Source organism: Pectinophora gossypiella, chromosome Z, assembly GCF_024362695.1.
Source record: "Pectinophora gossypiella chromosome Z, ilPecGoss1.1, whole genome shotgun sequence".
Taxonomy (NCBI): Eukaryota; Metazoa; Arthropoda; class Insecta; order Lepidoptera; family Gelechiidae; genus Pectinophora; species Pectinophora gossypiella.
This window is the reverse complement of record NC_065433.1, coordinates 27,240,120-27,253,718: the sequence shown is the minus strand read 5'-3', so window position 1 is coordinate 27,253,718 and position 13,599 is coordinate 27,240,120. Positions and strand designations below refer to the sequence as shown.

The window sequence follows — 13,599 nt, the reverse complement described above, 5'->3', positions numbered from 1 at the left end:
CAGCGTGGTGGATTATTCTCCATACCCCCTCCGGTGTGTCGTGTAGTGGGACGTGTATAGGTTGTTTACAAGTCATCAACCTATCGCTATTAAGACAATCCGATGGTTTTTACGAATGCCCGAGAAGACAAGGATTTGAACACGATCTGTTTTTCATGCGCTCCTCTGAAAAACGAATCGTGCGCGCACCCTACTCCTTGGCATCATAAACTGCCTATATACGTCCCACTGCTGGGCACAGGCCTCCCCTCAATCAACCGGAGGGGGTATGGAGCATACTCCACCACGCTGCTCCGCTGCGGGTTGGTGGAGGTGTTTTTTACGGCTAATAGCCGGGACCAACGGCTTAACGTGCCCTCCGAAGCACGGAATCATCTTACTTTTTCGGACAATCAGATGATTCAAGCCTGAAAAGTCCTTACCAAACGAAGGACAGTCTCACAAAGTGATTTCGACAATGTCCCCATCGGGAATCGAACCCGGACCTCCAGATCGCGAGCCTAACGCTCTACGGACTGCACGGAGACTCCTTGGCAGCTTACGGTCATTTAAGAGTAAGGTAAGATCCAGAGGGGGTGAGGTCGACGCCCCATACGAATTGGCGGGGGGCGGAGAGTTCTATACCTAGTTCTTCTTTATTCTATGGTGAGATTGAGAGGGAGGCCTGTGCCCAGTAGTGGGACGTATTAAGGCATTAAATTAAAATTAAATTACGATTGTTTCCAGCTACGTGGTCCGTCTGGGAGAACACGACCTGGCGAGAGAAGACGAGGGCGCTACGCCTGTAGACGTGCTGATCAAGAGAGCCATCAAGCACGAGGAGTATAGTCGCGAGCACCTGACCAACGACATTGGCATTCTGGTGCTGCAGCAGCAAGTTCAGTACAGTGGTAAGGAAGTTACAAAGAACGCTATGTTTACATTCAGCCCACTTCCCTGCAGCTTTCGACAGACACATGCGATAATAATATACTAGTATATCTATACACCCTGCCAAGAAAGGATCTTGTATACCTAGATATACCCTGATGCTGTATTTTTTTTTTGACGTGACTTATTGTAGATTTGCCGCAGATGGCATTAACTACTTGGCCGGACAAATGGGGAGCGCTGAAGGCTCTCACCCGGTACAACGTTTAAGACAACAGGCCTGAGGGTGCCCAGTTGGTCGCGAACCTCGGCTCAGGGCGTCGTCTGAGAGGAAAAATATTTGAAAGAATTAATCGACCCTAGCGGGTCGATAGCGATAAGCGCTGAATGAGGGAAATCGTCGACCACGCCGGCGGGGTCGGTATCGGGGTCCTGAAGTGTTTGGTGTCGCGAGCTGATTGGCTGCCTCTATGGCTAGAGTAATCGGGTACCTGATGCTGTACAGTCATGAGCAATATAATGTACCCACTATACAGCTTAGGAGTTGTTGGCACTAACAATATTTGACATTTAGTGAGACTTACAGTTCAATTAGTCAAAAAAAATAATGTGACATGGTACCAAAGTGTATGCTCGTAACCGTACACCTATACAGCTGACCTTACTGTATCCTGGTAGGCCTGAACGTCGACTCAGATTTGGATAATTAAAACACATAACACCGGGTTCTTACCGCGTTAAAATCAGGGATATGACACTCCCGATATTTCAACACTGTTGCAAGTGCCATGATCACGGGATGACTGATGAATTTGGAGTGGAGTATCCTAGAGAGAGAGATCCATAATTTTGTAAGAGATTTTTTTTCCTTTTTTTGTCAGATTTTGATGTTATGGAAGATTTAGAGATTTTGTATTATATCGCAGTCACAAAGAAGCGGCCTCAATTGATAAATTAATGTTATCGCTTGTGCTACTTATAACGACAAGCTTAGAAGGATGAGAAACATCTAAAAACTGTTTTTCTTTTCTTTCAATACTGATTTTATATCACTACATAGTATAAAACAAAGTCGCTTTTTCTGTCCCTATATCCCTGTGTACGCTTAAAACTTTAAAACTACGCAACGGATTTCGATGCGGTTTTTTTAATAGATAGAGTAATCCATGAGGAAGGTTTATATGTAAAATGACATCCATTAAATAATGGAGAAAGACTTTTTTTTTTGAAGTTTTTAATGTGATGTCGTAAATAATTTCATTTTTCCTCAGCATTGCACCCGAGCGAAGCCGGGGCGGGTCGCTAGTTCCACTAAAACAGAAAAAATTCAGACATTGCGTTTGGTCTGCCTTTCAGCTTTAGCGAGAGTAGAAGTAGAAACTACTTCTTGGCTAGGCCTTTACTGTTGTATGGAAACCAGTTTGTATTATTTCTAGCACTCATCCAGCCGATATGCCTCCCTCAAAGCGCTGAGTTACGAGCCACTACCTTCGAGAACTACACGCCTCTCATAGCCGGATGGGGTGCCACAGAATTCAGTAAGTATATTATATCCTCCTACGGCCCAATTTTGCAAACTGGATAGTTAAACTATTTAAAAAAAATAGTTTATTTCTTAACCTGTTACACTTTAACAAATATTTTTTTTTGTTACTCCTTTTAAGTAAAAAATATACCTGTAGTAGGAGTATCCGCTCTTCCAACAGACATTATTTAATACCAGGTTTGACAAAATGAAAAATGAAAAAGAAAAAAAAAGAGAAAAAAAAAGAGAGAAATACCCACTTAAATTAACACAAGTCATTTTTGTGTGTCACTCTCCTTCCTATTGTGTATGGATGTATTTAATTTTGGTTTGGATTTTAAAAGGTCTTTGGATTTTAAGACCGTAAACTTAGATAGTACCGTAGATAGTTCTTTCTTGGTTTCCATGACTCACCATCCGCAGGTCCCGAGTTCGAATCCCGATGGGGATATATCACAGAATTCACTTTGTGATCCATAGTTTGTTTAAGACACTGCAGGCTAATTAAAATTGACACGGGCCCCTGACATAGTTCATGTAATGCCGCTTAACATGCGCTCTGAAGCATAAATCATATTATTACCTTCGAACAATCGAGCGACCAGCCTACACTTTCCTAACGAAACTAGGGATCACAAAGTGATTTTTGTGATATATCCCCACCGAGAATCGAACCCGGGACGTCCAGATCGAGAGACCAACGCTCTAACTAATACTCAATGAAGGCCCGTGGCATAGTATACTGCATCCACAAATGTCACATATTATATTTTTGCCTTGCAGGAGGGCCATCAGCAACGATTCTTCAGGTTTTGCAGCTACCAGTAGTCAGCAACGAATTCTGCCGAAACGCCTATAAAGCCTACACAAAGGTTAGTGTTTATTTTATGAATTAGCTTTTTGAACTCCCCAGTCCAAATGACGTGTTTTCCTTCATCCTCCATTTTTGTGTATCAAAGACCAATTCTTTGACTTCTTAATAAGTCAGGATGTTCGTCATCTCTTCAATTTGTTCCATGTAATCTCTTCTTGCTCTTTTCCTTCACATCATTAATTTAAGAGCTACGCTCTTGTCGGTGTAGCATTCTCCATTCTTGTCGATTCCTTAAAATACTCTACATGCTACTTTTTCTTAAAGGCTTTATAAATATCTATATTCTAGAACACTACGGATGCAGTTGTATTAAGGTTACCTTCCATGTCTACACAACAAGGGAATCTTGCATAATTTCTCAAAATGATCTCAATATTGATGAACCTAATACTTCCTCTACACTATCGACGATTACAAATTCCGGCCTAGTAGTTAATGCCATCTGCGGCAAATCTACAATAAGTCACGTAAAAAAGGCGATTACAAATGCTCACCGAACGCACGGAATCATCTTACTTTTTATCGCCAAAGAAATACTAGTCTCACAAAGTGATTTGGATACCTAATGTCCCATTAGAATTCGAACCAGGATTTCCTGATTGTTGAGCCCAACTCTATAACTACTAGACCATTGAGGCTGTTGATCTTATACTTAAGTTTATTTTATGCTTTAAATATGCTTTTATACTTTGTTAACAGCAAATCATCGACCAGCGAGTGGTTTGCGCTGGTTACAAGGCTGGAAAGAAAGATGCCTGCCAAGGTGACAGTGGCGGACCTTTGATGCAACCGATTTTGAATGTACGTAAATTACGAGTTTTTCTAATTTCAAAACTAGAGGTGAATAAAAAAGACAGAGCGTTCAGCTGCTTATCTTCGCCGGCATGCCGTAAAACCCGACAGGGGGACTGTACATTGTACAACATGAAATAACATGATGTAGGTACCAATATGGACGATTCGAGATGATCTGAAGGGTTACAAAGGCACATTGTTGAAATTCATCTATAAAAACCAATATTGAGTAAGTGCACAATGCCAACAAAATGTCAAAAAGCAATATTGCTTTTTAGATGACTTAATTGCTTCGATGTGGACGCCCCAGAAGTCTCCTTAACATCCCGCACATCGTTTATCTCAGGTTGTCTAGATAGCAATAAAATATGGCTAACGTTAAAGACAAATTCGCAAAATGGCTACACAAGTGGACAAAACACATTGGCGCAAGTAAAATGATTACTTACTGGAATATTTCCATGGTCAGAAACCTCGAACCTCGGCTCCGGGCATCGTCTAAGAGGATTATATTTGAAAGAATTAATCGACCCTAGTGGTTGATCTCTCTATCCATCCATAGGGAAGGCCCGTGCCCCAGCAGTGGGGACGTTGATGGGCTGATGATGAGTGGGTCGATAGCGATAATCGGTATCGGGGTCCTGAAGTATTTGTTGACGCGAGCTGATGAGCCGGAAATAACAGTAACGAAAGCTTCGGAATAAGTATTATTGGGCAAAATCTTGGGTCATAGACGCGCGGGTTGGCCGAGGATGAGATGGTTGGCCAACATTAAGGAGTCTTGAAATATTTGTTGTCGCGATCTGACCATGCCGCCTCTATGATTAAAGTAATGCTCTACAATAAATGCTCGACAATCGTATATTACGTCTTTCGGGCGCCGATATGTTTCAGCACCGTCACGGATACGGACGCTGATCATGGAAGGTCAATGCCTTGGTGTCCTAATATATGAAAGTAATACCTATGTGAGAGATTTCGTATTGACAATGACTGTTCTGTTTGCAGCAAAACAAAGTGAATTTCTACCAAATCGGCGTGGTGTCGTATGGCAAGAAATGTGCGGAACCCGGCTTCCCAGGAGTCTACACTCGGGTAACAGAGTTCATACCCTGGCTAGAAGAGAAGATTTTAGGGCCCGCTTAGATACTCGATAAAAATAAGGGTTGTCGCACTTTAGACGCATTAGGTACGAGCCTATTACAATACGCGATTCGATGGTCCAATTTATCGGGTATGAGTATAAAATGTATGGCGAAATCGTGACCCCTCCCATTTGAAGAATCATTACCTACACCGCCCGGTAACGATGAATCGCGTAATGTATTAGGACCTTTATTTCTACGAGGTGTGCTCGTGTAGCTTTCTATCTTGACAAGCAGAATTCTATCCTGTAATTGGCTGAAATGTCAAAGAATTGACAGGAGTTGATAGTTTCAACCAATCACAGGATAGAATTTCTATCTGTCAAAATAGAAAGTAAGACACATCATGAGACACATTAAGACACACGATTAGGCCTGAGTTATTAGCGTACGTTTACGTAGATACATAATAGGGTAGTTTCCTAGGTCAAAGATAAATTATGAAATTCCTAAATAAGGACAGATCTAAAGATAACAAAAAACGTTTTCTTATTCTACTTATTTATCTCATTTTGTCACGTTTTTCTATGACTATACAGGTTGTTTTTTTATACAAATTCATTAATAGAAAGTAACTGATTTGACTTTTGACTAGTTGGAAACTACCCTACTATACTAATTCGTACCATAGTGCGACCGTCCTAATTATAACTCATATTAAATCATTAAAACCATGTTGTGATGATTTTTGTATTATGATGAAGCTGAAGGCAGAACCGTACTATAGGATTAACTCGTGTTAGTGTCTTAATTTAACACTCAAATTCACTCAAGCCATCCCTTAAATTAATACTGGTTATTGTTGTGTAGTTAATAAATGCCAAACTCTCTATTAAAGTATTGTTTTTGTTTGCACCTTGTGTGATCAAATTAGTACATACTTACTCTTATACAATATTATTTTTAATAATGTTAATTTTTATTTTTTTTATATATTATAATAAGTTAATATAAATTAGATACCTAATGTCTGAACGGAAATTAAATATTTAGGTAATGTATACTTGTGTCTTATATACACAATCAGTGATGTTTATGTATTACGTGCAATAAATGTTATTAATGTATGTGTATTTATTTATATTACCTGCTTCCTAATCATTGTTGTAAACTATGACAACAAAAAACCTATTTGCTTTCAAACAATGGTAGGCGTTTACCGTCCGACCACTACCTTCATTCACCTACCAATTTACGGTCATGCACGCACCTTATGAATAATAAAGAACAAAAATGTATTTTATAAAAATAATAAACCTTCTAAAAATAGTAAACTAATCTTCAAAACTTGATAGCATTTAATTTCAGTCTTTGGTTTTACCGCGCACAAAAACTTCGTTGTTTATTTTTTGGTACGGCGTTTCGTTTCGAAACTAGATAAACGTGATATAAAATAAAATAGTACTTTACAACCATAGGAGATTACGCGCATACAACCTTATTTATGAATAGTATCACGCAGACAATTTTATTTATCTACTTATCGCAATATTTTACAAAAATCTGTTTTAAAGTCTCATTATCGAAACGCTTTTGACAGCTTACAGTTTTTTTTTTCACATGGCCGGCCATCCGTCAGTGTGAAATGTCAAAATCTTGAATATAATATATTTTCCAATTTTCCGCTTTGTGTACGCGGTACTTATTTATATTTATAATTGTACGAAGCAAGAGTTTATCGTGGGACGCTATAATGACAGACGTAGCTGAGGACGATAAGAAGGTAAAATAACAGTTTTATCATTACTATACTTGAACTCGCGCTATCAACTAATTGTCAATATTGTTATTCCGGCGTATAGTTTATCTAAGCTGACCTTGTGGAAGCTTAGAGGTCACACACGGGTTCTTCGTGTGTACTGATTATGCGAAAACACGTTTAAAGTTGTCTCATAAGTCTATGTTTATAATAAATACTCTTCTATAATATGAATACGCCTTCACCTACCTTCTGCTTCAGGCATTGCTCTTTATACCTTTACAATATATTGTTATAACGTTACATTATATAATAACCTACCTTAATGTATTCTTAAAGATCGTGATCTTGAGTTATCACAAATACTATTGCGAACTAAATAACAATTATGCCTAAATGGCCCTAGAAACATTTATATGGAAGCACATAGTTTTACTGTTATGTAAATGATGAATACAAAACATGTATTTGTTTGAGATCATACTGTAACATCTATCATCTAGCAGTATTACAATAATAAGCTAGTATATTACGGAGTTATTCACAAACAATTATTGTTTTATGTAAAGGAACAAAGGAAGTAAGGTTTTATACTGTATACAATACGCCATGACTAACAAGCATTATCACAAAAAAAAGTAGTCTTTTCAACCTTTGATACTATCAAAAGAAAATATGAAATACTTTCTGTTTTAAGCCCAGCAGTTGTGACAAATGCTGTTTGAACAAATACTGTTGCAACCATCTACATAATGGAAAGTGATAAGTCTACAATATACCTCAATATAAGCAAATGTATTTTTGGGATAAAGAAGTATATTTGAATAGAGCATAGAAGACGACATAATCATTTTGTAAAGTGACATGCATTCGCTTCACACTCACATCGAAACGATATGGTTCACTGAATGTGCATCGTATCTTAAATTCTTTAAGACATCAAAATTAACTAATTTGTCACTTGCAGCAGTTTTAAATAAATATGTATAACTTCTTTAGTAAATATTTTACTGTGTTTGAATGCTAAGGCGGTTATATTTGTAGATTTAACACATAATTTGATTGAAGGTAGAGTAATAGATAAATCAAAATATAAATATTAATCTTTCTAACACTTGTAATGCCTGATTAATTAAGATTAAGCTTGCTATAATGTAGAGCTATAACATCTAAACTGTATTGTTAAAAAATAAAAATAACAATTTCTGCTTCATAACATATTTACTTAAATCAATATAAAATTGACTTTCAGGCCACTGACAACCGTCTGAGACCAGCGGTAAGATAATAATGGACAATATATTTCTGATATGACAGGATACTCTCAGGAGCTCAATTCATTAACTTTAAATAAATGCACAACATATAATATATTTATTTTAAATACAAATAGAATTGAAGTTTGAATTGCTCAAATATTGTAAGGTTAGTTTGTAAAACTTAATTTGATACGTATTTGAAACACAAACAAAATCCTACATAAGATATTTGTTTACAGTCTATTACTTTTAGTAATTACTTAATATGATATAAAATAAGAGTTGTTTAATAAATTACTTTTATAAACAGTGCAATGTTTAATGGATTATTATAATATTCATTCCTTACAGTATCCTGTCATTTCTATAATGCATGAAAATAACACATCATTCACATAATGCTTTATTGACTTACTTTTGGTGGTATTAGCAGGGTGACATCTTCTAATATGTAATTGCATAGTTTATAAACAGTTATACAATATTAATCCATAACTGTTGGAGGTTACTAAGTGGAGCATGGCCTGACCATTTACATCTGCATTTTTAACATAGATTAACAATAGATTAGTAATAGGTAGTAGTAATAGGTGCTAGGTGCGAGGTGTGCCACCGCACCGGGCACCGAAATAGGGGGGGTGGGGATGCCAAAATCAACCAAGACTGGTTCACACTGACCGCAAACTAACTTCATCGGGTTAGATTGCCGCAACATAAAACTCATACCGGGTGGCAATAAAAAACATTAAAGATTTGAATAGGTAAATTTCGGTGGCCGTAAACTAATCGAAACATTTTGTATTTTAAGTGGCTGAGGGTCTAGCACCAGCTAAATATTTTGCTAGCGCCGCCCCTGGTAGTCTTAAGTGGAAATGAACTGAACTCTTAGCTAGTTGTGAGGTTCCGGGGCCCGGTGGTCACAGGCTATCATAGAATTCTCGTGTTCACCACGACTTTTCGTTTCCCTTTGGAAAAGGTCAATGGGTAGACCAACGGCCCAGTGTTGCAAAGGGTGGTGGTGCAAAATGGAGGAGGCATATACCCAGCAGAGGGGTGATCCGGGGGCTGATTGTTCACGATGAGTTTTTTAAATTTAAAACTGGAAGTAATTGTTTAAAAACTGTAATAAAGTATTGTTACGTCACCCCATGTGGCTTGAATTGCTTTGGTATTTTATTAGCAGAATGTCAGCAAATTAATAGTTAGTACGGTACAACCAATAACTTATGGTAAAGCTGGAAAGCAACCGTTAACGAGATCCAATAAAATGAAACAGAAGATAAAAAGTAGAAGCATGCCTTTAAAACAAGTAGATAGTAATATTAGTAGTTGTTAAGATATCCAACTGTAACACACACATAAATAAAAAAAAATACTAGTAAATATGAATTATTAAGCAGGTTCATATGAAAGTAACAGACAGTACATAACTTATATTTTTAACTTCATTAATTACTGAATAGACTAGACTGAATAGTCAACAATTTAATTACTAAGAGATAGTAATTTAATTTAGGGTTCCTTGCTCAATTAGCAACCATATTTTTTATATTGATTTAGTCTTATTTGACTGAAACATACAAGATAAAACAGATACTCTTTTCCGTGAAATACAAGACAGTGCAATTAGTGTGAATATTTTTTATTTTATTGATTCTGATTGACTTGACTCGACGTTTATCCCGAAACCATGTAGGTACGAGGTTTACGATAAGAATAACAGCTCGATTAATATGTTTTATGAATTGAACTTTTTTTTTAAATTGACTGTACCTGAAGTGCAGTAGGGTTATGGAGTATGCTCCACACCCTCTCGGATCAATGATGTGGGAACATAGATATGGAATAAATTTCAGGGGAAAATATGTATATGTTGTTTGTTTTTAATAATTACTCCGATTGAAATTAATTGATAGACATTGAGGTTTTGTTGAAACACTTCAAAGAGACGCTCACGTGGTTTTCACTATAAGACGACTATATTGAATATTACCATGGCCCTGATTCCTGCAGACACCTCCAAATTTTATATTAAATTACACCCGTCATTTTCTTATCCGACGAAAAGGAAAGGGACGGATGATTGACAACTGGTAATTTTAAAACGAATGAGTGAACAACCCGAGCGAATCAAATAGGTGCTTAATTCTATCGAATTATTGGCCGATGCGATGTAAAATTTTTAGATTAGTTGTTTCTTCACTTCTGCCTAAAATTGACGTGTGTTCCATAAATTTTATGCCTGTCGACTACCCGTCCCTTTCTTTTTCAGTGGATGAGAAAATGACAGGTATAACTTAAAATAAAGTTAGACGATGTGTACAGGAATTAGCACCATTATCCTCTAAATAATAAGCAATGTAGCTTCTAGACGGATTCTCAACAGTATTTTTGTAAAGAATTGTTTTTTTTTTAGTACGGAACCATTAGACTTAGTATAAATTATCCCGCTTCATTATCGGTGTGTCATTAAAGTCGCGACCGCAGATCATCTTAAAAACTGACAAGCACCACTCAATACAGTCCGTGATGATAAGTTATCAGGGAGTTAAACGACATTTGAATTGTCGCGCGCGAGTAGACGGCCGACACTTGCGTTTATGTACGCGCTTAGTACGCTTTTACAATAAAAGAATCCAGTGTTTTGTGAAGTAACTTGGATATTTAAATAATGGATCTCCTTAGCAAGGTACTTATTTAACATACTTAACGTAATATTTCTTTTGTTTCCGCCATTGCAAGCTGAAGTTATTATTTTATTTTTTAATATATTATTTTTTTGTTGTGATACCGGATTGATGAGACTGAATTATGGTTAATTTATTATTTAATAACATTTTCTAAATAATATTTTTCTCTGTTGCGTATGCGCTTGCTTAGTGAATTTATGCATTCTCGATAAGCCGATCTAAATACGTACAAGAAAGTAGGTACAATAAGATTATTTGTCCCCAGATTCCAGTTGGATATTTTTTTAAAATAGCCATTTTCACACTTTAATTTTTGTTCAACAAAACAAGAGTTTACTCAAATTTTAAATTTGAATTCGGAACATTAATATTATGAATAAAGATTCTTATAATACTTACTGTAAAAATTATATTTATGTTTTTATTCCTCGAATTTCACATTTTATATAAATAACCAATTTCTTCGGCGCACAATAATAGAAATGTAAAACGTTGAAATAACTCATTAACAACCCCACTTTTAGTATTACGTTTTGTATTTCGTACGCAACTAGCAGAGAGCAATTATTCTTATCGAAAATTAAATTAGGGATCCTTAGCGCAAGTGGTCACACAGACTTCTATTCTTATTTCTGCTAAGTTAATTTTCACGAACGTGTCCTTTTTTAAATCTACCCATTATTTTGACACGACTTATGTACTTATTCGTCTGGTTCACCACTTGGCCAAACAAGAAGAAAACTTAGGACTTCTTAGTTATGAAACTTCTCCTTGATTGCCTCCTGGAGCTGCGTTCATAATTTTCGACTAGCTGTGTTTAAACTACTCAAAATTCAAATTCAAAAATACACTTTGAATCGTCTTTTTTACACAACGAACGTCTCATCTGCCTAAACCTACTGCAGCTTCTCACAACCTGTATCGCTGGGGAAAAGAAGCAGCAAGAAAAACCTCGGCACAGGACCCTAGACGTTGTTTAAAAAAAACATACATAAAATATTGTGATACAATTTAGTAATTTGGCTGTCTAGTATCAATTCCCTGTCAGTTAATCCCATGCATTCATATCTTCTAAATAACCACTAACCTTGTAATAACCTTTTTCATAAAGTTTTTGTTTTTTAATTACTGTCTTAAAACTATTCACTTACCAATACTTTGCAACTTTTGCGGTCTTCTAACGAATACTGAGGAGGATAATTCAGACCATGATTTTGAGTTGATATCAAGTGGAATTTCCTGTCGGAAAATTCATGAAAATTTTAGTATTTTTTTTAGATTATTTTTAGTTTCATACTTTTGCGACGGAAAATTCCACTTGATATCAACTCATAATCATGGTCTGAATCATCCCTCAAAGTTTTCGTTACGATGTCACTAACACCCTGTATAGAAGCTCTGCCTGCCTCGATTGCGATTACGAGTGAGAGTGCATGTCTGTCGCTGTATTTTCTTCACGGACTATTTGGTTTTATTGCTCATCTACGAATACTTATGCCTACGTACGTGATGATTAGTGACCTTGCGGAGATACAGAGGTCATCAGTTTCATAGATCCAATTCAATTCAATTTTTTGAAGTATGGCTTCTGTCATCTTTGACAATTCTGCCAGTGTCGAGGTTGGAGAATACACGTGGATCCGGAGTGAGTCAAATGATCGGTGTTGTTGTAGTAACAAAGTCTAAAAAAGAAAAAAAAGGAAAATTTGTTAGTTGTTATTATAAACATACATAAATAAAAAAAACTAACAGTAAAGGACGTGCACATATAAATAATTATAATCTAATTTTGTACATTTCAATATACTTAAAAAGAATAAATATTATAGGGGGGTGAAGGTGGGTTAATAAATTAGCCATGTTAATAGGGCGAGGAAGGGAAGAAGGTAGAATGTCATAAAGAGATATTGGGAAATTACTACAGTTGAAAAATATGTGATCAATGGTGCCCTCATGGAGACCGCATTCACATAGGGAATGGTCCCGGACCCTAATCTTGGCTAGAAAATGGGGACTACAATTATGGCCGAGTCGCAAGCGGATTATAGTGGAAGTTGAAAATTTTGCAGATTTTCGGAATTTAAAGAACCAAGGTTTTATTGGAATAAAAGGCTGTAAACCACCATAAAATTTAGCTGTTTCGCTTCGATATCTATTCCAATCCTCAGACCATTGTTCTTTTAAATCGAAGTTGGCGGTTGATCGTAAGTCTTGGCTAAAACAATTGGAATATGTTTCGGAACCGCTACGAATAGCCCATTTAGCACACAAGTCCGCTTGTTCGTTACCCGCGATACCAGAGTGACTAGGAATCCAGGCAAGAACAGTTTCGATTCCAACTGAATGGCAATTGAAAAGAATCTCTCTGATTTTGAGGTTAATGGGGTGAACACCTTTGGAACGGAGAGGGAACTTCAGGATATCCTCGAGGCAACTTCTTGAATCGGTGAAGATAATAGTTTTATTGAGTCTATGGGAAAAAACAAGAGAGACAGCTTCGAAAATGGCAATTGCCTCGCCGGAAAACACTGATATTTTTGAAGGGCATCTGAAGCTCAGCATAATGTTCATACGAGGGACCCAAACCGCAGAACCAACAGCATCATCCTCAGAAGTTTTCGAGGCATCCGTAAACATAGTCAGCCAACCGGTAAATTTTTCATTCATGATTTTATTAAATAGATTGTTAGCTGCTGGATCACCTTTGTTAATACCAAAATTGGTGATGATATTAGGATTAAA

At 36.7% G+C, this 13,599-nt stretch overlaps 2 protein-coding genes across 4 annotated transcripts in view; both read left to right on the top strand.

The window, feature by feature from the left end:
* Nucleotides 1–6,272, top strand: part of LOC126380311 (uncharacterized) — a 28,950-nt gene extending 22,678 nt beyond the window's left edge. Inside the window, exons 6-10 of the mRNA XM_050029640.1 lie at nucleotides 727–890; nucleotides 2,307–2,408; nucleotides 3,179–3,267; nucleotides 3,969–4,070; nucleotides 5,073–6,272. Coding sequence (XP_049885597.1) covers nucleotides 727–890; nucleotides 2,307–2,408; nucleotides 3,179–3,267; nucleotides 3,969–4,070; nucleotides 5,073–5,210 — 595 coding nt within the window. The 3' untranslated portion in view covers nucleotides 5,211–6,272. The remainder of the gene's footprint in view (nucleotides 1–726; nucleotides 891–2,306; nucleotides 2,409–3,178; nucleotides 3,268–3,968; nucleotides 4,071–5,072) is intronic.
* A 508-nt stretch (nucleotides 6,273–6,780) lies between these two features.
* Nucleotides 6,781–13,599, top strand: part of LOC126380332 (UTP--glucose-1-phosphate uridylyltransferase) — a 32,844-nt gene continuing 26,025 nt past the window's right edge. The window contains exons 1-2 of one of the 3 annotated variants that reach the window (XM_050029677.1): nucleotides 6,782–6,932; nucleotides 8,161–8,187. In XM_050029677.1, the coding sequence (XP_049885634.1) occupies nucleotides 6,903–6,932; nucleotides 8,161–8,187 (57 nt within the window). In that variant the 5' untranslated portion in view covers nucleotides 6,782–6,902. Of the gene's footprint in view, nucleotides 6,933–8,160; nucleotides 8,188–10,694; nucleotides 10,857–13,599 lie in introns of those variants that run through there. The other 2 variants (XM_050029680.1, XM_050029681.1) reach the window with 2 other exon arrangements.